The 21,727-nt window shown below is 40.2% G+C and overlaps 1 protein-coding gene across 13 annotated transcripts in view; it reads right to left on the bottom strand.

Annotated features, from left to right (window-relative positions):
• The window catches only part of LOC117531578 (ankyrin-3-like), a 233,287-nt gene that overhangs the window by 22,641 nt on the left and 188,919 nt on the right, over nt 1-21,727 (bottom strand). For 5 of the 13 annotated variants that reach the window (XM_034194698.1, XM_034194701.1, XM_034194702.1 and 2 more), the window contains 8 exons: nt 20,003-20,214; nt 19,620-19,827; nt 19,021-19,117; nt 18,661-18,889; nt 16,053-16,178; nt 15,513-15,635; nt 14,216-14,297; nt 99-173 (listed from right to left, as the gene is read on the bottom strand). In XM_034194698.1, the coding sequence (XP_034050589.1) occupies nt 99-173; nt 14,216-14,297; nt 15,513-15,635; nt 16,053-16,178; nt 18,661-18,889; nt 19,021-19,117; nt 19,620-19,827; nt 20,003-20,214 (1,152 nt within the window). Of the gene's footprint in view, nt 1-98; nt 174-9,099; nt 13,047-14,215; nt 14,298-14,977; nt 15,005-15,512; nt 15,636-16,052; nt 16,179-18,660; nt 18,890-19,020; nt 19,118-19,619; nt 19,828-20,002; nt 20,215-21,727 lie in introns of those variants that run through there. The other 8 variants (XM_034194706.1, XM_034194709.1, XM_034194697.1 and 5 more) reach the window with 5 other exon arrangements.

Here is a 21,727-nt window from a genome sequence, read left to right as displayed (position 1 = left end):
ATATAGGTAATTAGTTTTTTTGTTTTAGAAAGAGGGTGAGAGGTCATGTGACATGCGGGTGAGAGGTCATGTGATATGCACGTGAAATGTGCGCTCACCAGTCCAGCTGAGTCCGAGGTGGTCGGCTACTATTGCCATGCGGAGGTCTGTTCTCTCACACGGACTCTGAGGGCCTGTGGGTGGTCCAGCAGTAAGTGATGAAACGGGGACGAGCAGGAAACAAACAATAAATATTTATGAGATTATGGCAAAAACTTCAAAAGTAGTTGTATGTCATGCTTCATAAGAAAGACATGGCCTAACACTGGCTGAAAAGTGCTAACATTTAATAAAAAAAATAAAAATAAAAAATGGGATTGTGAACCGAAAGTTTGTCCATTTGTACTATTGCTGTATTAATTGACGGTGATACTTAACACCGAGTTAATTCCACTTATTCAACTAACATAAAAGCGATTTGATGTGCAATTACTCATAAGCATATACAACGACTAACTTTAGCTCACGGTCCCAAAACAAACGTTTCTGGCCCAACTTTCTTCAAGTCATTTTAGACAAACTTTTCCCACATGTACCGACAGCCCATACTCCTACACGGTTGTCTCTACGCTTATGCATTTTTATTGTTTAAAACACATATACGTCTGCTACATAGAACTCATCAGTAGCAGTGAATGCGATCTCCCCACTAAATCCAACTCTATTTTAGCATTTGCTGATGAGAAATAAATATTCAAGTAATAAACATGACAAAAAATAATCAGAATTGCAGCAAGGATCCATCAGGCCAGAAAAGTAAAAAAGCTTCCACACTAAAATGTTTTAATTATTGTAGTATTAGTATTGTAGTATTAGTAGTAAATTCAAAGGTTTTGCATCACATCACAACAACAAACATACTATCAAGCAACAACCCCAAACCCTAATAAAAGCAATTCATCACCACTTGAAATCGAGAGTAATCCAGCTGCACACGTTGAACAAACATACTGCAGCTGGCCTACGTGGGACTTTCAAGTTTGTCAGATGAATTGCTTTCAGTGTTTTAAGACAGCAGAAGAACTGACATATGATAGCTACAGACCAAGCAGGCACACAAAGACTAACACAGGGTCATTTTTTTTGAGAAATTCATGTCTGTGTGTATATCTGGTCTCAACTGCACGCAGAGTGAGTTTTCTCATTTTGAGTTGTAACGACTTCTCTTCCTCTCTCTTTTAATTTAGTGTAGGCATGACATCACAGTAATAAGAAGGAACTTCGAGCATTTCAAGACTTAAAAGCTACAGTCAACCTCCTTGGCAAGGTTTGGGTCTTTCTGGAGATTGGTTGCAATTCTGCAAGTACGCCAATCAGACATGCGTAATATAAGCTGTCGCTGTCATCTACGACTTGCAGTTCCCTCTACTTGCAATCGGGGCGTCAAACCATAATCTCCCCACACTCCCCCAGGAAAATGGCAGTGGTGGGCGCTGTTCAGCTAATCTGATAAGCGATAATTGTCGAAGATAATGTTTTTGTTAGCACATTAGCTTTTCAGATAAGTTTTAAAACCATCATCAGTCCAATTACCTTCTGATAAATTTAGTTCAGATAACTTTTAGACCGGGCAGCACGGTGGCTTAGTGGTTAGCATTGTTGCCTCACAGCGAGAAGGTCATGGGTTCAATTCCCGCCTGTGGCCTTTCTGTGTGGAGTTTGCATGTTCTCCCTGTGTTTGCATGGGTTTCCTCCGGGTGCTCCGGTTTCCTCCCACATCCAAAAACATGCGGGTTAGGTGGATTGGAATCTTTAAATTGTAAGTAGGTGTGCGTGTGGGAGTGTCTGTGTTTGCTTGTCTGTTTGTGGCCCTGCGACAGACTGGCGTCCTGTCCTGGGTGTACCCCGCCTCACGCTCTATGACTGCTGGGATTGGCTCCAGCCCCCTGCGACCCCTAATTGGACTAAGCGGTTGAAGATGAGAGAGAGAGAGTGAGAACTTTTAGACCGCTAATGTTTTTTTTTTTACATAGCTGGTAACATTGAAAAACATTTATAATCCCTTTTGCTCCTGTCTGCTATGTATTTTGCAACAGTGAGGTAGCTAAGAGGAGCTGAGCTCAACTCTGCCCCCAGCAGAAGGGGACTAGCAGCCAGACTGCCACAAAAAAAAGAAACATCATTATTCCTTAACACCATACAGTGGTCCAGGCATGAGGCAGATGTCTTAAAATGGAAAGCAGGTTTGACTTATGGTTTTCATTTATAAATCAAATTATTCCGGATAGAATAACTATATTAATATAAACTCTTAAAATGTACAAAGTGAATATATAACACATATCTATTAATTTTAAAATAATGAACTAACTCTGAAGATTTGAACATTAACACACAGATGCCCCAAAGTGATTATGGGTAAACTTAGCCTCCGCTCATATTGATTGGTTGATAATTCATTCTATGTAAAAACCAACACAAGTGAATCAATGTAATGTGTGTGTTGGTGTTTACAAACAAATGTGCTTTTGTAAAATATGTAATTTTTTTCACTTGTGTAAAAAAAAAAGGCATTTGCAAAGCCGAAAAGTCTCGTAAATTGCGACTCAGGCCATATGATATAACCACTGTCAAAATGCATACAACACTACCATCTACTGGCAACCTGTTATATCACAGTGTTGTCGACTGCAGGATTTTAAAATTATCTGTAGCTTTCCAAAACCTGAGACACCACACACGTGGAGATAAAAAATCATAGATCTGACAGGTTTGGTCGTACAGTGTGTGGTGTGCAGCCACACGGTTAAAAACAACACACCACACACAGAGTTCACACACAAACATTCCCAGGTCAAACAGGAAACCTTGCAAACTCTCGAGATTAAACATGACTTCAGAGTAAACAAATGGAGATAGTTTATTGACTATTTACAACAGAGGGGAAAAAAACGATACAAAAAGAGAAAGAAAAGGCATTCTTTAAACCAACCTCATTTTGGCTTGTCACTATCTCAAAGAAAAAGTGAGATTTCCCATCCATGGGATATACAGGTTTAGAAGGGGTTATGGAGTGGAGACAGCATGACCACCAGACTGACTGATCCCTTGTTATGACACTGCACGGAGCGACTGATTGATCCACTGTTATGACACCACACGGAGCAACTAACCGATTGGATGTTATGACGCCTCACAGAGAGACTGACTGATGCGTTGTTATGACACCGCACTGCAAAGTTCAACGACCAAAATGCCAACATTCTGGGTGCAATGAACATGTTTTCACTATTATTTGATGTCTTTGTGCGACTGACATTGTTATTCAAGCATTTAAAAGGCTATTCCTATCGCCACACAACTCCAACCACACACAACAAAGTTTTTTGACAGTTCTTGTTACTGAAAGAAACCGCGTCTCCCTAACCGGATAGAGTTGCGACGTCATCACACATGCGCTTAGTTTCTGTCTAGCAAGATCTTAAAAATCTTCCATTACAATTTAACAGACTTTTTGGCTTTACAAATGCATTTTAAAAAACAAATGAAAAAAAGACATATTTTACAAAAGCACATTTATTTGTAAACACCAACACACGTTATGCTTATTTCACTTATGTTGGTTTTTACATAGAATTAATTACTCAACCAATCAGTATGAGCGGATGCTAAGTTTATCCATAATCCCTTTGGGCATCTGTGCGTTATTGTTCAAATCTTCAGAATTAGTGCATTGTTTTAAAATTAACAGATATATGTTATATATCACTTTGTACATTTTAAGAGTTTACATTAATGTAGTTATTCTATCTGGAATAATTTGATTTCTAAATCAAAACCAGTCAAACCTGCTTTCCATTTCAAGACCTCTGCCTCATGGCTGTACCACTGTATGCTGTCAAGGTAAATGACACTTCCCTACAGCAGGTGGCAGGGCGCACAAAGACAGAAGTGCTGACTCATTGGCTGTGTTTGGGCTTGTGATCACCTTTGATTCTATTAGAAGCTTTGGCGCTGTTTAAACTCAAAATCGGCTTGATTGTAGCTGAGAGCATATGGGAGACAAAATTGAAAGTTATCGGTTAGCTGTAGCTTCCGATAAATTTTTAGGCGGTTTATTGGTTTAGCCTTATAAAAGATATCTTTTCAGTTATCAAAGCTAACTTTTTGGTTAGCTGTGCCCACCACTGGAAACTGGTTTGTTTAAAGCAGAATTGTTGCTTTAACATTTATGGTTTTGGGTTCCACTTTAACATTATCATTCCCAAATTGGTTATAAACAAATGGAATACCGGTTATTTATGTTCCATGCAAAACTGTCACCGACATAATATATCTTTCAGTCTATTGCTAATGCTGTAGTTAACAAACTAGGCTATGATGAGCTCATTGTTTAGCTTCAATGGAGCTAACCATTTCCAACATTGTTTCTCTCGGTATGTTAGCTTGACCATCAAACCTTGATGAAGTTCATGTCTAAAATCAACATTGATAAGGTACATAGCACAATATTTATCTCCACTGGAAACAGGGAGACCACAACACATTTTACTTCAATCAGATGTCGCTGGTAAATTTGTCTCCACCATTCAAACGTGCACGGCATTTAGAGGAAGACAGGAAGTGAACAAAGCACCATATTGGGGAAAGCACAGAATAATTTGTTATAGAATCATGAAAAATTATATTAACTGGATACCATTACTTCATACAGTGTCTGATTTGGAAAATTAAAAAAAGTATCAAGTTTCTGGTTTTGTTTTTGATAGTGATATTTTATTATTTTATTTCTTTTTTTTGGTTTGGTTGTTTTGTTTTGTTTTTTCTTCATTTTTGTTCCTTAAACCGTGCTTCTGACAACTCAAAAATGTTCTTATTTACAAGTTCATGCCAACAAAAATGGAAAACCAGAATCTGTAGTTTAGATGTAAACAAAGATATTGTAACACTAGTATGATTTGTTTGTTCTTAAAGTAGCACCTGGTGCTATCATAAAGCACTCATTGTTTTAGTGTAGTGTTTTAATTTACTGACAACTCTTTCGCTAACATCATTATGTCTGTAAGTATGTAAATGAAATTTGTTGTGTTTAAAGAAAAAACCTATTGTTCACTCTGCCATTGACTGGTTTGGTTTTTATAAATCAGACGGCACAGGACACAGGTAAGAAGAACGAAAAGAAGTGACAGCTACACTTAGAACATCACATCACAGAGCACCCACAACAGTTGCATGCATCTCCCAGAGAAAGATAAAGTAGAAGTGTTTAGAAAGAGTTTACAAACTAGTCTTGTTCTCTGTGACCGCAGTCGCGACTGGTTGATCACCCTGATCTTGTTTCTTCTCTCCATGTGTCCGCCTACTCTTCCTTGTGCTTGCTCTCATCCAATCACTGTTGGCCTGCTCAACTTTAGCGTTCACATCATTAGCAGAAGGTGTTGATGTGGTGCTGGTGGTAGTGGAGGTGGAGGTAGGAGTGCGTGAAGGACAAAAGCATTTGGAGGACCTAGACACTGATAACGGTGTTTTCCTGGTAGTGCTCAGGCTGTTGCTTTCTTCATCCTCAGTGGACGTTTTCCTCTCTAATTTTCTCTTTCCCTCCTTGGGTATTGTTTGGTCCAAAATACTGGCTACCTTGGTACTGACAGAATTTAAGTTTTCAGTGTGTTTGGTACTGTTTTGACTGAAAGTTTCTTTTGTGCTACATTTACTTAGGTTTTTCAATAAAGTATTTCTGCGTTCAGTACTGGATCTGTCTTTATTTTTATTACATTTGGCAATCTTAATATATTTTTTATTGTCTCCTGATTTGCTTCTAACCTGCTTGTACTCTAATAAACAGGAAGAAGAACTTGTTACTGTCATTACTGGAATTCTAGATTTGGGAAATAAACTCCCAAAGGGATCCAATCTTTCCCTGAGTTTGTACACGTTATGATTTGTCACTTTTAATTCATTTCCATTTTCTTTTCCAGGGTTCTTCACTATTGGCTGACTTTCCGTGCATAATGTTTTACTCCGTACTCTCAGTGGTAACCTGGACTTGCATATCTGAACTTTGGCCTCTTTGGCTCCTGTGCATTTTATTGCTACATGATTAAGACTCTCAGTGTCCCTGCTGTTCTCAACCTGGCCTATTGTAGGTTCTATCCTGCTGACTTCCTGTACAGTGGGCACTGAAGAAGACAACAAGTTAGACAAAATACTACTTGCCTGCAGTAAGTTTGAGCAGACATACTGGTAATCAGGGATGCTGATGCTGTTATTGCTTTTGCCTGAAGGTAAAAATGAAGCTGTGCTTTGGTAATATGTATTCTGACCCTGTTGGGACCAATCCAAAAAATCCCTTTGTTCTTCTCTATCAAAAGAGCTTCTAGGATTTGAACAATAACCTGAGATATCTGATGGTGTTTTACCAAAATAGTTCTCCATCATGCTCAGTGCCTCAAAATTAGAATCATTTGAACAGTTTGAAGTTACAGAATAACAGCCATCTATATTTGTTCTTGGGGCAGTGGATGTAGAACAATCAAAAGTGCCTATTCTTCTACATTTAGCGCTGCTATTTAAAAAATCAGAGGTTTTATCAGAAGACTTGAGACTAATTTTAGTGGAGAATTTAGGATCAGAATTTAAATTTGAGTCTCTGGATATGCTACTACTTCCAGCCCCATTTGAGCCTTCTGATCTAACAGTAGTCATCACTCCAGAGGCATGGGGAGCCACAGTGTTACCCTGACCCTGGTGCGACTGTTGTGAGAAGGAATCTACCTCCAAGGCCCTGACTCTGTATCTGCCCCCCAAGTGATGATGCTCACCAATCTGAAAAAACTGGAGCCTCTCTTCCACCATGTCTCTCTTGCTCATGTCAATTGCACCACTTCGTGTCATCTCAAACATCTTCCCTTCATGGAAGGGAAAAGGATTTGGTTCACTTGTTGGTGTGCTATCGTCCGTTGGTGTTCGGGCCGGGGTGGTGTCAGGGGTTGTGGCCTGAGACTGGTCGTCGACTGCTAGTCCAAACGGCTTAGGCTCACCATTACTACCCCGAGTCCCACCCATATCAACAAGTTCTTCATTTCCATCTTTACTTGGCCAAGGGTCAAAATCCAGCCCTTTAGTGGCAACAGTCTTAAAAGTAGAGTTAAACTCCTCTTCTAATTTATAACTAAAGTATGTGTCTGAAAATCCCTCTTTATCAGAGATCCTTTTGTCCTGACCTTGAACCCCATCTTTACTATCATCATTTGAATGGGGTTCATTTTTGTAAGTGTCCTTTTGACATTCCTCATGGTTTTTTTCCTCTTCAATGACCTCCAATTTGGTCTGGGGAAAAGAGCGTTCAGTGGACCTAAAAGTGTCCGATGCCCAGACATCTCTCCGGCTGTCTGGGAGGTTAAACAGCCTGAAATCTGCCTGCTCGCACAGGCCATCGTCCTCATCCTGAAGTTCATATCCATCTAAAGAGTCAATCTCTGTTGCATCTGTGTCATGAGAAAATTCAGCCGTTGTGGCTATTGAACAGTCAGTTAATGATTGATCGTTTCCATTTTGTTCATATTCATAATCATCTGCTTTGCCGTTGGAACACTTGGAACCATTGGAACCATTGGTTCCAGTGTGAGATTCTTTGTTGTTTCCATTCTTGTCATGTTTCCTTGATTTTGATCCTTTTTCTTTGCCCTTCTTCTTTTCCTCCTCCTCTCCCTCCTCCCCCTCAGGAACTTTGAAAGTAAATTTCTTACATGGAATTGGATGGAAGACCGACTCCTCCTCTTCCTCATCTGCATGTGATTGACATTCATCTGTCCCAGGTGGCACTGGGGAGGGAGGCTGAATACGTATGATTGGCTCAGTCAGCATCAGTTTGTCATTTTCCTCCAGTAAATTCACCTCCATCATTTCAGTCTCTGTCTCTGAAGATGCACAGGAATCTTTCCTGTCAGGGTCTGAAGTTTCTGATGCTGAGTCCAGAGGAGGAGGAGGGGGGAACTCAATATAGGCAATACCTTTATCTTTTGAGGCGTCGCGTCCCATTGTCTCCTTCTGTGTGCCATTTACTGTCATTTCTTCCTGATTGATTTCAGTTTTTAATTCCATTTGGTTATCATTAACTATGGGTTCCCACTTATTATCATTGGCATTAATAATGTCTGCTTCAGTGGTATGAACACAACTTTTGCTTTCTGGCAGGGCGTCTTTAAAAGAGAAAACAGCTTTGCTTTGATCATCTTCCTCTGATTCCTCAGATACCTCCATGATAGGGCTGGGGTTCCCTGGCATGAAGCCCATAAATCCATTAGGTGTCCTGGATGTGAGGTCATAGCTCACCTCCTCTGAGCTGGGGGTCTCTGGTGTTAGAGGGCTTTTCCCTGAACTATCTATGAAGGAGACCTGTTCTAGTGTGTCATCATCTGGGCTTATGGGACTTAATGGCGAGTTAGATTTCTGCTTGACTGTGTACAATGCCCCTTTGGCTTCTCTCTCAGCCTGCCTGCCTACTTGGAGACCAACATAAACAGGTAATGTTTTAATGCCTTTAAAGTTTTCTTTGGTTGTTATAGCAACAGGAGGGGTTATGATTTGGTCTAGCATTTCTATTGGGCTCGGGAGGTTATTTGAGTTTGAATCTTTGGATACATTGTCTAGAATTTCAGGTGTCTGATTTATCTCTGTTTTTGTCGGGATTATGTCAAGCTTTGTCTGCATTCTGTTCTTAGATAACGTCGGTATCTGGGACGGTTTGATTATTGTCTGTTTCTTTGTGGGGTCATTATCTAGAGTAGAACATACCGCCCTCAAAGTTTCAGTTGTTTTTCTTAGGTTTATGTTTAGTAGTTCATCTTTTCTTGATACCACAGCAGTTACATCTTTGGATCCAGGTTCACCTTTTGCCACTTCTTGATAACTCTTTGCATCTCCAGCTTTCTCTGCCATGGTGCCAGATGGATACGCCTGAATTTTCCTACCTTTACTGCTTTCTTTGGTTTCCTGAGGACAATTAGTACTGTCATCTGTTCCTTTGGAAATTGGTTTGTCAATATCAGTTTCACTCTTCTGTCTCTGTAAGGTAGTCCTCTGGAAGGTTTTTGTTGGCATTATGTCTCCTGTATGTTTTGGGGCTTTAGATAATGATGGTATCAATGAAGATTTACTGGCTGTTCCATACGTTTGTCTTTCTCGAAATCTTTTTTTGGGCTTCCTTCTTCTTCTGCTCTTGTTGCTTTTCTGCTTGACAAAGACTGATAAACTGGAAGCTTGCTTCCTGTAGTTCTTTATTGAAGGTTTTGGCTGCACTGGTGGAGGAATTTGGTTGGACTACTTGGCTTTGTTTCTGAGCCTCAGATTCAACTTCATCCTTACAGCACTGACTTTGGCTGGTTGATTTTACATGATCTGAACAATAGGGGCCAGTTCATTGGTCTTAGTTTTTTGTTAATATTATCCTCACTGAGATGAGCGAGCAGGTTCCTTTCAGGACGCATGGTAAACTAAGCTTTTCTTTTCATTCACAGTATTGCTAAATAGTTTGCCAACAGAAGGTTCCTTGAGCTTGCTTTTGCCTAAACCCTCTACTTCAGTCTTAGGTTTCTGCTGTGATTTCTCAGGGCTACTGCAGGCTGAGCTAGGCCAAGACCTAGTTTCTTTTGGCTGTTGTCTTATAGGCTTCTTTTCAGGGGACTGCAGTTCATCATTGAGCTTTTCTGTTTTATCACGAAAGAACTGTGAAACCTCACTGAGTTTTTCTTCCGCTTCCTTTACAGTTTGATCCACTCTATCCTCATAAAGGAGCTTATCCCTGCTCTTGTCGTGTTTATCCTCAGTGAATCGCATCCAAACTGCATGTTTTGGGCTGCCCTGTTCTGAGGAGTAATGGAGGACTGTCACGTTATCAAACTGAGACTGTTCATCCCTGTGTAAAAATTTGCCTGATTTAGGAGAACCATCTTTTGATGACTTATACACAAACTCTCTTTTGGGGCTCCCATACTGCTGGCTTGTGTTCTCTGTACTACGATTACCAGTCCCCTCAGCATTTAGATGGTGGGTTTTGTCAGTTATCACTGCCGAATCCTCTGTATCAGAATGAGACAGTGGTGACACATCCAGTTTCTCAGAGAACAGCATTTTCTCAGCAAACCTATATGACTCTCCTCTGATCTCTGAGAGCTCATCATCACAGTACTCTATAGACTGCTGACTCAATAGTTTCAGCGCCTTATACGAGTCATCTGCTATCAGCTGGGCAGAACTTGGGCGGCTGTCCTCTTCCTGTGATACCGGGGTGTTAACACGTGATGTTTCCAAGAATGAAGGCAGACATTCTTCTGCCATAAGCTCCTCTTCCTCCTGCTGGACCTCCTCATAATCAAGTTCCTTAATACCACATTCCCCTTTATAGACATAGAGTTCTGGGTGTTTCTTTGTTTCTCTGATAATGACCTCGGTTGGTTCTGCTGTGCTGTGGCCCTTTTCAATGTGAACTTCGATTATTCTTTCCACTTTTGGTTTGGTTTTAATGTCTCTGTCAAGAAATCTAGGTGTCAACTCATCACCTTTGAGAGAATCCTGGCTTGCTTTGTGTTCAAAAAGGCCCGATAGTTCATGAGATGGATCCCTACCTGACTGGAAAGCTTTCATTATATCTCTAACTGACATAGCTTCTTCGATCATCTCTGCACCATCACTTAGATGGGGCTTGTGATAGACCATTCTAGTAGTAGTCGTAATATGGGTGTCTCCTTTAAGACACATGCTTTTGTTCAACATATCTTCTGTCATCTTCATTTCTAAAGATGGTTGAAAGCTAGATGGAGCTCCACCTGGCTCACTAAGAGATGCAACCTCTTCTATATGCAAAGGACCATGAGGCTCATCGGGCTGCTCATAGTTCCCGACTTGGACCACATCAGTGAGGTTCTCTGTTACACAGGGAGGAATGGGTAAGTCTGTAAACAAAGGTTTTGGTCCTGTGCTTTCTGCACTCTGAGGAGCAGAGGGAGTCTTTTCACTCCTCGTTTCAAATCCACTGTCTGACAGGGGACTCTTATCCTGCTCATGAGACAGGTCCTCAGGAGATTCCAAAGTAGTTTCTGCGCCTTGATATGTTTCAGCAAGTTTGCTGAGGTCCTTCTCTGAAGGAGAAGTGTGCATGCCTGAGACTGGTGGTGGCATTTTGAGTTTGTGCTCTTGTATTGACATTGATGGCTTAAGAATACGTTTCTGTTTCTCGTCCCCTTCCCCTTCTCTTTTCATCTCCTCCTCATACCTAGATTTCAACTCTGCCATTTTGGAGAGAGAGCTAGCACCAATGTTATTTGTTAAAAAATCCACAACCGTAGCCAAGTCTACCTCAGGTGACATGGACTGGGGTTTGAGCAGGAGAGTGTTTTCATCAAAGAGACGGTAATAATCAGGGAGAACACTTCGCTGTGCTTCTTCAATCTCATCTTTGGAAAACTGTACCCAGTCATCCTCTGATGCACATCTCTGTGCCTCTTCAATCTCATCTTTGGAAAACTCTTCCCATTCATCCTCCGATATTCTGTCTTTTAATGTGACAGCCTTACAATCCCTCAAGATATCCTTTTGTAGTATCTCACTGACTTTCTCCAAATCTTCTTTCACTTTCTCTACTAAGGTATACGGTTCCTCATCTTCTAACCTGGTTTCTTTAGGGGTGCAAGCTTGTGATGTCTGGACAGTCTTAGCTGCTGTCTGTGTGTCTGTTTGGAGGATTGCTGTCATTCTGATTAGGTCCTCTTTCATGTCTGCCACATCTTTGAGTATTTCTTGGTTGGAAGCTGCACTTGGGTGGATGACTGGTGGCGTGATGAAAGGAGGTGATTTCAACTGGGATTTAATTTTAGATGCAGTAACACAAGATGGCAGTGAAGAGGGTGGGGCATGAGCTAGATCAGGCAATGCCATTTTGAGAGAACCTGGGCCTGGTTTGTCAGAGGTGGCGCTGACAAATGAAAATACGGGTACAGTCATTGTATGAGATGAAACTGCCAAGCTGGAGGAAGCCGCTACAGAGTTATAGGAGCCATAAGTGGAGCTGGCTGTTGCAGCTCTATGCGTGGAGGGCAGTGATTTAAGTATACCATAACCAGACACAGAATATGAGTCTATAGCTTCATTTACAGCTGCACTGACACTCGAGGTTGCTGCCTGTGTGGTGGCCTGAATCCTCTCCTGAAGGCTGCTACTCCTCTCTGAAAGAAGGTGAGAAGATGGGGAGGAGGAGGATAGATATTTAATTGGTGAGGCTGATCCATTCATCATGGATAGTTCTGAGGAAGCAATGGTGGTCTGGCCAGTCGAAGAGACAGATGAGCGAGATGACCTCCCTCCTCGGGGTGATAGTGTTGACTCTACAGTGGTTTTCATAGATGACAGACTTGAGATGTTTGGCGTACCACCATCTGTGTCAACCGTGGACCCTAGAGCAGTTTTAAAAGGCATGCTTAAGTTGTACATGTTGAAAGATGTCTTTGGTGATGCTGGCAAACTAGGATATGATGACCTTTCTCGCACAGAACCATTGGGTAATGCATGAAGTGGAGAAGCCTGTGAAATGTAAGCAGATGCACGGGGTTTAATAGAACCCAGATCTGTATGAGATTTAGATGGACTTCCAGAAGGCAACAGGTTGTCAGGACTATGAACAGGGAACTGGCCCTGCTGAACAACTGTTTTAACTGGTGAAGGCATAGTCCTGTAAGACCTAATGGGGGATGAAGGTGCTGTGTTGCTAACGGATTTAACTGGAGATGACAGGGGTTGTGCTGGTGCTGGAGTTCCCGCAGTGGATTTAAGAGGAGTAGAACAAGCAACAGATGTGGACGACAGGGGCCAGTTTGATTTCAGTGAAGTAGTAACTGGTGAGACTTCCGGTGAATTGGTATAGTTGAGGGAACCCCCCAGTCCGATGTGTCTTGTTTCACCAGAGATGGTAATAGGAGCAGTCGCCCATGGCGCGTAAGGTCTGGCTGGAAAGACAGATTTGTGAGGGTAACCAGCAGGCAGTGTTCTTGCTGTTGCGCTTCGTTCAACTGTTGTTTCTTCAGGTGAATTTGTAGAAATAATGATGGTAAATAAGAAGAAAACAACATGATAAAGGAAACAGAAAATTGTGTTGGGGAAGGAAAAGGAATAAAATATATGAAAAAAAAAAAAGAAGACACCAGAGGAGGAAGAATTGGTCAGTGACGTAGTCCTGGTATCAAAGAAGGAAAAGCAGTATTTTTATTAAATATTTGAATACTGGCAGAAGATGGAATTATAATGACAAATGTGTTCCTGTGTGTTTCAGGAGCCACATTAATTCAAAAAGCAGCAATATGAATGAAGAAACTGAATGAAGCACCAAGAGCAGCAAGGAAAAAAAATGGCACAGAGTAACCAGTCATAACAGAAAAATGGCCAGACAAATGCATGAGGATTAACATATATACAGCTTCTTCTTTAGACTTCAGATGTTCTACCATCAGCACATGGATTCTGGCTCTAATCTTATTCTGCATGATGAGTGCCTTTTATCTGTTTGGTCCAAAATTTAGATATTCAATGATTCTCATGAGACAATTTGGACACTATGAAACAACAAAGCCATTGGAAAATGAAAAAAGTTTTCATTTTTCTTTTGTATACAATAAAATAAATGTGACAAAAGGTGTTTTCCAAGACTATGCTTTTGTCCATTTTTGTCTGACAATATTATTATTTGGCAACAAGCAGAAAATGTGAAAAATTTAAACATCTGAAAGAAAGCCAAACAAAACCTCCTGACATGCATTTTGTTCCATAAAAGGTTGCAACGTCATCACAAAGCAGAAACAAGCTTTAAATCAAGTGATAAAATGGCATACGGAGAAAAATAAAATCTAAAATTTCCTTTGACCCCTTTTGCACATGCCTATTAACATTGTGTTGGAAAGTCAAAGAAAATTTAAAATAAAATATTGGATTTCCAAAACTCACCAGTGCAAACCAAGAAAATCTAGAAGACTTACAGATCAATGTGGGCAAGCAGAGCACAGAAACTTAAAAACTCCCTTCAATCCATGCAAACATATGTACCATGTTGCAAACAAGCATGTGCACAGTGCATGTCATGTAGGATGAGAATTATGCATTTACTACATTACATCTTTATATTAATGACACACTTCGTGGGTTAATGTTTATCAAAGACTTCCAAAGGGGTTGTTAGTAAGAATGTTAAACTCACTCGGTGCAGACTCGGCCAGATAGCTGTAGCGCTTACGTAAGGCTAGGGATGCAAAGGTATGACGTCGGTCTGGCTTTTCGGTCTGCAACAATATCAAACAACACAAAATCCTATCAGTTCTAAATCAGCCCATACAACACGGTGCTGCCAAATCAACACCATTCAGAACCATCTTACAGTAAGATCTCACTAATCTGTAACCAGAGTACGAACATTAACAATCGAAAGCCCATACTCATCTTTGCTTTATGACACGGCAAATTCTCCTTTATTACAATGTGTTATCAGGTTTCATGGAACATCAATGCCCAATTCTGGTCAACTATACTTCATACTGCTTTTACTAATGGTTGCTACGCCAAGCATGATCACAAATTCATTTGTTCATTACTAAAAGACAAAATATGACAAATTAATGAGTATTTAAAAGTGGATTTTTTAAAATATTACGTTTGATACCGTTTAGAACAACTTGTAGCGAATATGTACCGAGTATGTTCAATCTAAAATCATTTGTACCATGTTGTAGATAGCAAGGAATAGAGATAAGACAAAAACCAAATTTCTTCATGTTGTAACACGTCATGCAAAACTGAGCAGCTAAAGGCTGCTTCGCACAAGGACAGCTCATACTGCCCTTGAAGAAGCAAAAAGAGAGAGAGAGAAAAAAAAGAAAATAGAAAAAAGGCCATGATAAGCAGAGCAGAGCCACTCTACTTTTTGCACAGAGGACAGCACATGATGGGAAGGGTGTAGTTTTACCTCATCCTCAGCATCTGACTCCACTTCCTGGTTCCCAAGATGCATTGCAGAGACAAGGGGAGTAACATAATGGAAAGCAGGGGGAAAAGAAACATCAGGGAGTGAAAAAGGAGTGATTGACAGGCGGTCCAACTCAGAAAACAAGCCACTGCTGCAAAGTTTGCAAAGGAAAAGAAAAAACAAAAAACACCAAGGAAAGTATAAAACAAAAGCACCCAAGCAAAAACAGCAAACAAACTCAAGCCACAATGTAAGCCAGCCTGATCACCAAAATAGGCTTTTGTGCAAAAGCCATCAGCCAAAAGCATGTTGTCCAAATCAAAAGTCGTTAGGAAATGAAAGCCAATTACGAGAATCCACTACACAGAAAACCAATATACACGGAGAGGAGATTAAACAGATAAAAGACACAGTGGCAGTAGTTTGGCCCAAAGACTTCTATGTTTTAAATCAGTCGTATCCTTAATCCTAACTACCCTAACCATGAGTGTGGTTATGGAAGTGACAACAGAGAATGGAGTTCATGCTACCTTACCTTTTTCAGCTGTGGAAGTGTGATGTTCAGGTTGCAGACAGCAGTTTGTGGAAGGCCTTTTGCTGACTTACACTCTCTGAGGAACGTCAGACGCCCACAAGGTTCTTGGCTGGGGTCTCTAACCTGGAGAGAATCAACCAAACATTGCAGTTTTTAAATGATTCCTTTATGGCTGTGTATCTGCAAACTTTTACACATTCTCTTACAAGTTCCTGGTAATTTTGCTATATTTTCCTTCAATACAACCATATATTTCAGCACTACACAGCAAAACGATATGTATTTTGGAAGATACGTGTCATTAAAATGAAGACTGTATTATACAGGGGTTTCCAGACCTTAAAACAGAGGGTCTCAATGAAAATAAAGGTGTTTTAAAATGTATGATTTCTGTATGCTTCAAAGATTGTAGGTATGGTTCTGTATGCTTTAGAGAGTGTAGCTGCCGTTATTGCAGAGTCTCAATGGGGATCTAAATAAATCTGAAATCTGAAACTTGCAGCCTGAGGAGGAGGTGTAGGGAGGCTGGTGTTAGAATACCTTGACACAGAAGGGCAAACGATTCTCCTTGAAAGCGTAGAAGTTGAGAACTAACTGCTGGCCGGCTTTGGTCAGAGGAGCCAAGTTTCCATAGCAATCCACATAGATGGGCCTTCCCTCAAGAACCTGAGCAAACAGATTAAAAAGGTATGGCCGACACTGACGCGCAGCAATAAAATGCATCAAACTGCAAGGTGAAGACGGCTTTTGCCAACAGTTACCAAATTTACTTTACTGATGGTAAAATCTGGTACATATTGTAAATATAAAGAAAGCTTACAAACAGTAAGTGGTTCAAGTATGACTGTGATGCTCATCATGCTCTCTTACAGCTTCTTGTAATTTTGTTGCATTTTCATTCAATGCAACCATATATTTCAGCACCACACAACAAAACTGTTCTGTTTATTCACTTTAACTAGATTTTATTTCAACGTTTACTTGGGTAAAGTATGAGTAATAGCTTTCAAAACTTTTTCAATTAAACTCAAGATGTTTGAATTTACAGTGCAGTAAAGTTGATGATTAATACTGACTCTTGCTGCACTGCTCCCACCCTTTCAAATTATAAAGTACATCTGCCAAATGAAAAACATTTCTCTTTAGAAAGTGTGCACACATAGATGAAATAAAGTACATTGCCAAAAATTTTTACTTTGTTATACTCAGAAGTATATCTGTTGTTCAATGCTCCTCACAAAATTCCAAAATACACATCTTCTCCCCATAGTGGAGCAGATAAGTTTGATTTTTGGCCAGAATTGTTCACTTTGTGATACAAGTATCAGATTTGGCATGAATGTTCTTCATAAATCTGTGTTTGAGAAAAAAGTATGGGCCACTTGAAAATCCAATATGGTGGCCAGGTGAATCAATGAAGAATTGCACAGGGGTCAAAACATAAAAATGCTCCAAATCATATTGAAAGCTATACCACATTATGTGTCTGATCACAAAGATTTCAAAAGTGTATAGTTTGGACGATCTATGACTGAATGTTATGACGTTATGGGGTAAAAACAGCAAGAATGGTGACAAAGATCAATTTCAGTTTGTACAGGGGTCAAAAGTTAAAGTTGCTCCAATCTTTGTAAAATGTGATGCAAATTATTGGCTGAGTTAATAGTTTTAAAATAGTTTTAGTTAATAGTTTTAAAAAGGAATACTTTGCACCATGTGTCATGCTCAGTTGTCACATTACAGGGTAACATGTCACATGCCATAGAATCCAATGTACGTCGACATTGTTTGATATGTGCTTTGCAAACCAAGCATTCAACACAGTCAAAACTATTCCATTTATTAATCCTATTAGCTCAACCAATAATTTGCACCACCTTTTACCAAAATTGGAGCAAGTTTAACTTTTTGACTCCTGTACAAACTGAAATTGACCTTTGTCACCATTCTTGCTGTTTTTACCCCATAACATTCAGTCAGAGATAGTGATTGGAGCATTTATAAATTTTGACCCCTGTCTAATTCTTCACTGACCCCTACCTGGCCCCCATATTGGATTTTCAAGTGGTCCGCACTTTTTTCTCAAACACTGATTTATGAAGAACATTCATGCCAAATCTGATGCTTGTATCACCAAGTGAAGGACTGTTTCAGTTATCTGCTGCACTACCAAAAATGTAATGGTAAATGGACTGCATTTATATAGCGCTTTTCCATCTGCATCAGACGCTCAAAGTGCTTTACAATTATGCCTCACATTCACCCCGATGTCAGGGTGCTGCCATACAAGGTGCTCACTACTCACTGGGAGCAATAGGGTATTAAAGACCTTTCCCAAGGGCCCTTAGTGATTTTCCAGTCAGGTGTGGATTTGAACAAAGGATCGTCTGGTCTCAAGCTCAACAACTTAACCACTAGACTACCACCTCCCTCCCTTAGCCACTAGACCATCAACTCCCCCGAAATGAAACCCAATTATTTCACCATGTTTTATGGAAATCAATTTCAGTAAACTGTGACCCATCACTCTCACTAACTCACTCAAACAAAATCAAAACATTAAAATCTAACTCCACTTCTTCATTTACATCTGACCCACATTTAGCTATTTCCACTCCAGCCCAGTCACGTTTTATAAAATTTGATTTATTAGCTTAAGAGTAGGTCTCCTTTTCAGGAGTACCATATTTACAATAATTAAACCATGTATGCAAACTCTTGCAGTTTTCTCTTATCATAAACAGAAGCAATAAAGGATAGAAACAATATCTAATTATTTCATATAAGTGCTTTAAAACACTCTGTAAGTGCAAAAATTAAACAACCATTGAAGTACACTGCAGATAAAAACCAAAAACAAAACAAAACATTGTCCTATGCAGAGGTGGGATGCAGTCACTGTCAAGTCATCAATCTGCAAGTCCCAAGTCAAGTCTCAAGTCAGCTTGCAAACAATTGGTGGTCATTATGACTTGAGACTTGACTTGGGACTTGCTGATTCATGACTTGAGAGTGACTTGATGGTGACTTCGTCCCACCTCTGGTGCTGTGGGAACTGCTCTATCTGTCAATATCTTTAAAATTATTTCAGGTAATCGACATGCCTTCGCCTTATAATTTCCAAATCCAGATAAGTATGAATACAAACCTCAATGTCTTTGCTCCTGGCCACCTCTTCAAAGTTCTCCTGCTGCTCCAGGGTCTTGTCCACCTTATCATCGGTCATACAGAAACACCTCAGTCTGGACTCCACTGGGTCATTCATCTTAGCAAACACCACAAACTTGGCCATATAGGGCACGCAGATCAGCTCCCTGTACAGCTGGGTGGCCAAACTCACCGTCTCTGGGATCTGATGGCAGTCTGCCAACCAGAACCTGCACACATGATAAATAAAACAATAACATTAATCCACACGGTTGTGAAATGACTTCCATTCCATGGATGATACAGAAGCTCACTATGGTATTTGTTATAACGGAAGCATCTTGTTACATTTACTCCTTACCTTGCAGAAACATTTGTAGTGAAGGAAACACAGTCATTGATGAAAGTGAGAGGTGTTGTGCCTGTGATGTCTTCCCACTGTGCTGGGGACGTGCCTCCTAAAACATAAAACATAAAACTATAACTATAGAGCTCTGAGGAAGCACAGAATTATACTGCCACACTGTCATATGAGAGCTAGTAGCCTTTATGTATATACATTGGTAGTAGTAATTCTGGGTGGGGTGACTGGTTAACCTCTGTTCATATAACTGCAAATATGTTTTTATTTACAAAAAAAACAACATCAAAAACTAACACTTTACAAAGTCAATATCATATGGTATAATGTGTCAATTAAAAACAAAAGCTCGGTTATCTGTTCTTGAAGATGTTGGACCAAAATGAGTTTCCTCCATGCATGACTTCACATGGCGTGCTACCACTGTGTGAGGTTTCATTAAAATCCAACAAAAAGCTTAGAAGGAGCTGCGCTTTCAAGATTAATGGACAGATACACTGACAGATAGCAGGATTCCTTTTCCTCCAAAATTTTTGTTTCTGGCTGTATAACAAACTCATTTGACAAAATACCTTCCCATGTAAAGTGCTCACACATACCTGTAATGCTACAGAGAAGGCGGAGGCAAGGGGTGCTGTCTCCTTTGTAGCCGTTGGTAAGCCCCTCCCCTGACAGGGGTGGGACTGGAATTGTCATGGTAATCGGCTTGTGGAACTTCCTTCTTCTGGGCTCCACGGTAACTATGGGGCTGAAGGTTGCTCGGTTACCAAGGATTTTCTTCACAGTGTCATCAGGTACCGGCTGGGCCTTGGTGAAAGAACGCAATGAAATCATGGTAGCATGAAAGCAACTTATTTGTGTGATTTTGTAACTACATGAAGTGCTGGTACTACCAAAGTGTTCTCTTGTCATGAATTACGGAGTAAGTAAGTAAAAAAGATAGAAAGACAAAGAGAGCGTACATTTATATCCTTAAACTCACCTGCAGTCCAACTCTGATCTTCTTTGTTAATGCACCTTCAGGGAAGGAAGCCTGAACCAATGGGACACTGCGGCTGCACAGAGTCCCGCCCTCTGGTCCCATCTGATTTGTCTCTTGCCTGATGCGAGAAATTACAGCAAAGTATTGTGGGAAATCCTTGGTGATGATGCGGCAGATCCTCTTTCTCTCCAGCTCCTCAGGACTGTCTAGTTCTAGAGAGATAAAAAAATACAAAAGTATATTACATCTGTCGACATTCATCATCTTTTATGTCTACTATTTTCCAAACCTGGAGAAACAGCTCAGTTTCTATGAGAACAACATACATAAAAAATCTGTAGAAAGAATTCTGCACAATAGGACTACTTTCAGAGTTGCATAGTGTGGGTTTCAAGTTAAACATCGAGAAATTTTCACATTTCTGCTTGTGCTTATAGAAAAAGTTCAGCCACAATTCCATGTCAGGAGCACAGGTTCTATCAAGCTCAAGTGTGACATCACAGACAATGTTTTACTTTTCAAAACATGTTAAGTGTATTTACTGCATGAAATTAATTGGATTCAATCAAAATGTTGTGGTATTAGCAATTGGGTGCTATGTAAAATTTACAGACGCAGATGCAGGTTTGCAGGCATCAATGTTCAGCAACTTCAGTCTGACTGAGATGAGGCTGCAAATGTTACAAATCAGATTTACAGACATTGTGTTCTGACCATAATAGTATGTAGCATAACTACAAGCTGAGCCACGTTCTCTCACTCAAAAGGTCTCCAACTTAAGCCTGGTTCACACAGCAGGATCTTAAAATTATCTTTAGGTTTCCAAAACCTGAGAGACAACACATGTGAAGATAAAAAAATCATGGATCTAACAGGTGTGGTCGTATAGTGTGTGGTGTTCAGCCACACGGTAAAGACAACAACACCACACACGAACAGATTTCACACATGAACATTCACAGCTCAGACAGGAAATCTCGTAAAATCTCTCGAGATTAAACATGACTTCAGAGTAAACAAACAGAGATACTTTGTGGACTATTTAAAACAGAGGGGAAAAAAATGATACAAAAAGAAAAAGAAAAGGTGTTGGAGGAATATCTGAACTGTTTCAGCTTATTCCCAAATTAATCCTTAAACCATAATATCATTTTGACAGCTGATACCAAAAACTGTGCTACCAAAGGTTTTTTTAATTACACTATTTTTATCCACATGTTCCTAATCAGGGTGAGATGACTAAGCCCAAGCTTGAGTAATTCATTGCTTTCTGCTATTCATGGACTGACTTGAGCGCAGCAATCATTAATTGAGTACAGAAATTCCGCTGCCCGGCCCACAGCCACAGGCAGCCTGCTGTTTATTCCCCCCGCTCTGGCAAATTTTCAAAAAGAAAACAAACTGCATTGTATTTAACTTTTAGTTTAATCTACAGCCATATGAAAAGATCTGAGCAGCCACTGTGGCTCAGTCATACACGCACGCTCTGCAGACAGCCGACATTCTGACATCATACGGCAGCATTAATGTCAACACCTTTTACTGGACTTTCTATGACTGGGACACAGCTCACACATGGAAATTATGCAAACACATGAAATAAATAAATAAATAAATAAACATTTCAGAGAAAAAAAAAGTCACCCGCTTTCCCTGGTACTTTACTGGAGACAGTAAAGTACTGAGTACTTTACTGGGGACAGAAATGTGCAGAGCGCACACCGC

This window comes from Thalassophryne amazonica, chromosome 18 (genome assembly GCF_902500255.1).
Source record: "Thalassophryne amazonica chromosome 18, fThaAma1.1, whole genome shotgun sequence".
In the NCBI taxonomy this organism is placed as follows: domain Eukaryota; kingdom Metazoa; phylum Chordata; class Actinopteri; order Batrachoidiformes; family Batrachoididae; genus Thalassophryne; species Thalassophryne amazonica.
Note: the sequence above shows the minus strand (reverse complement) of the source record. Positions and strands in the feature narration are given on the sequence as shown.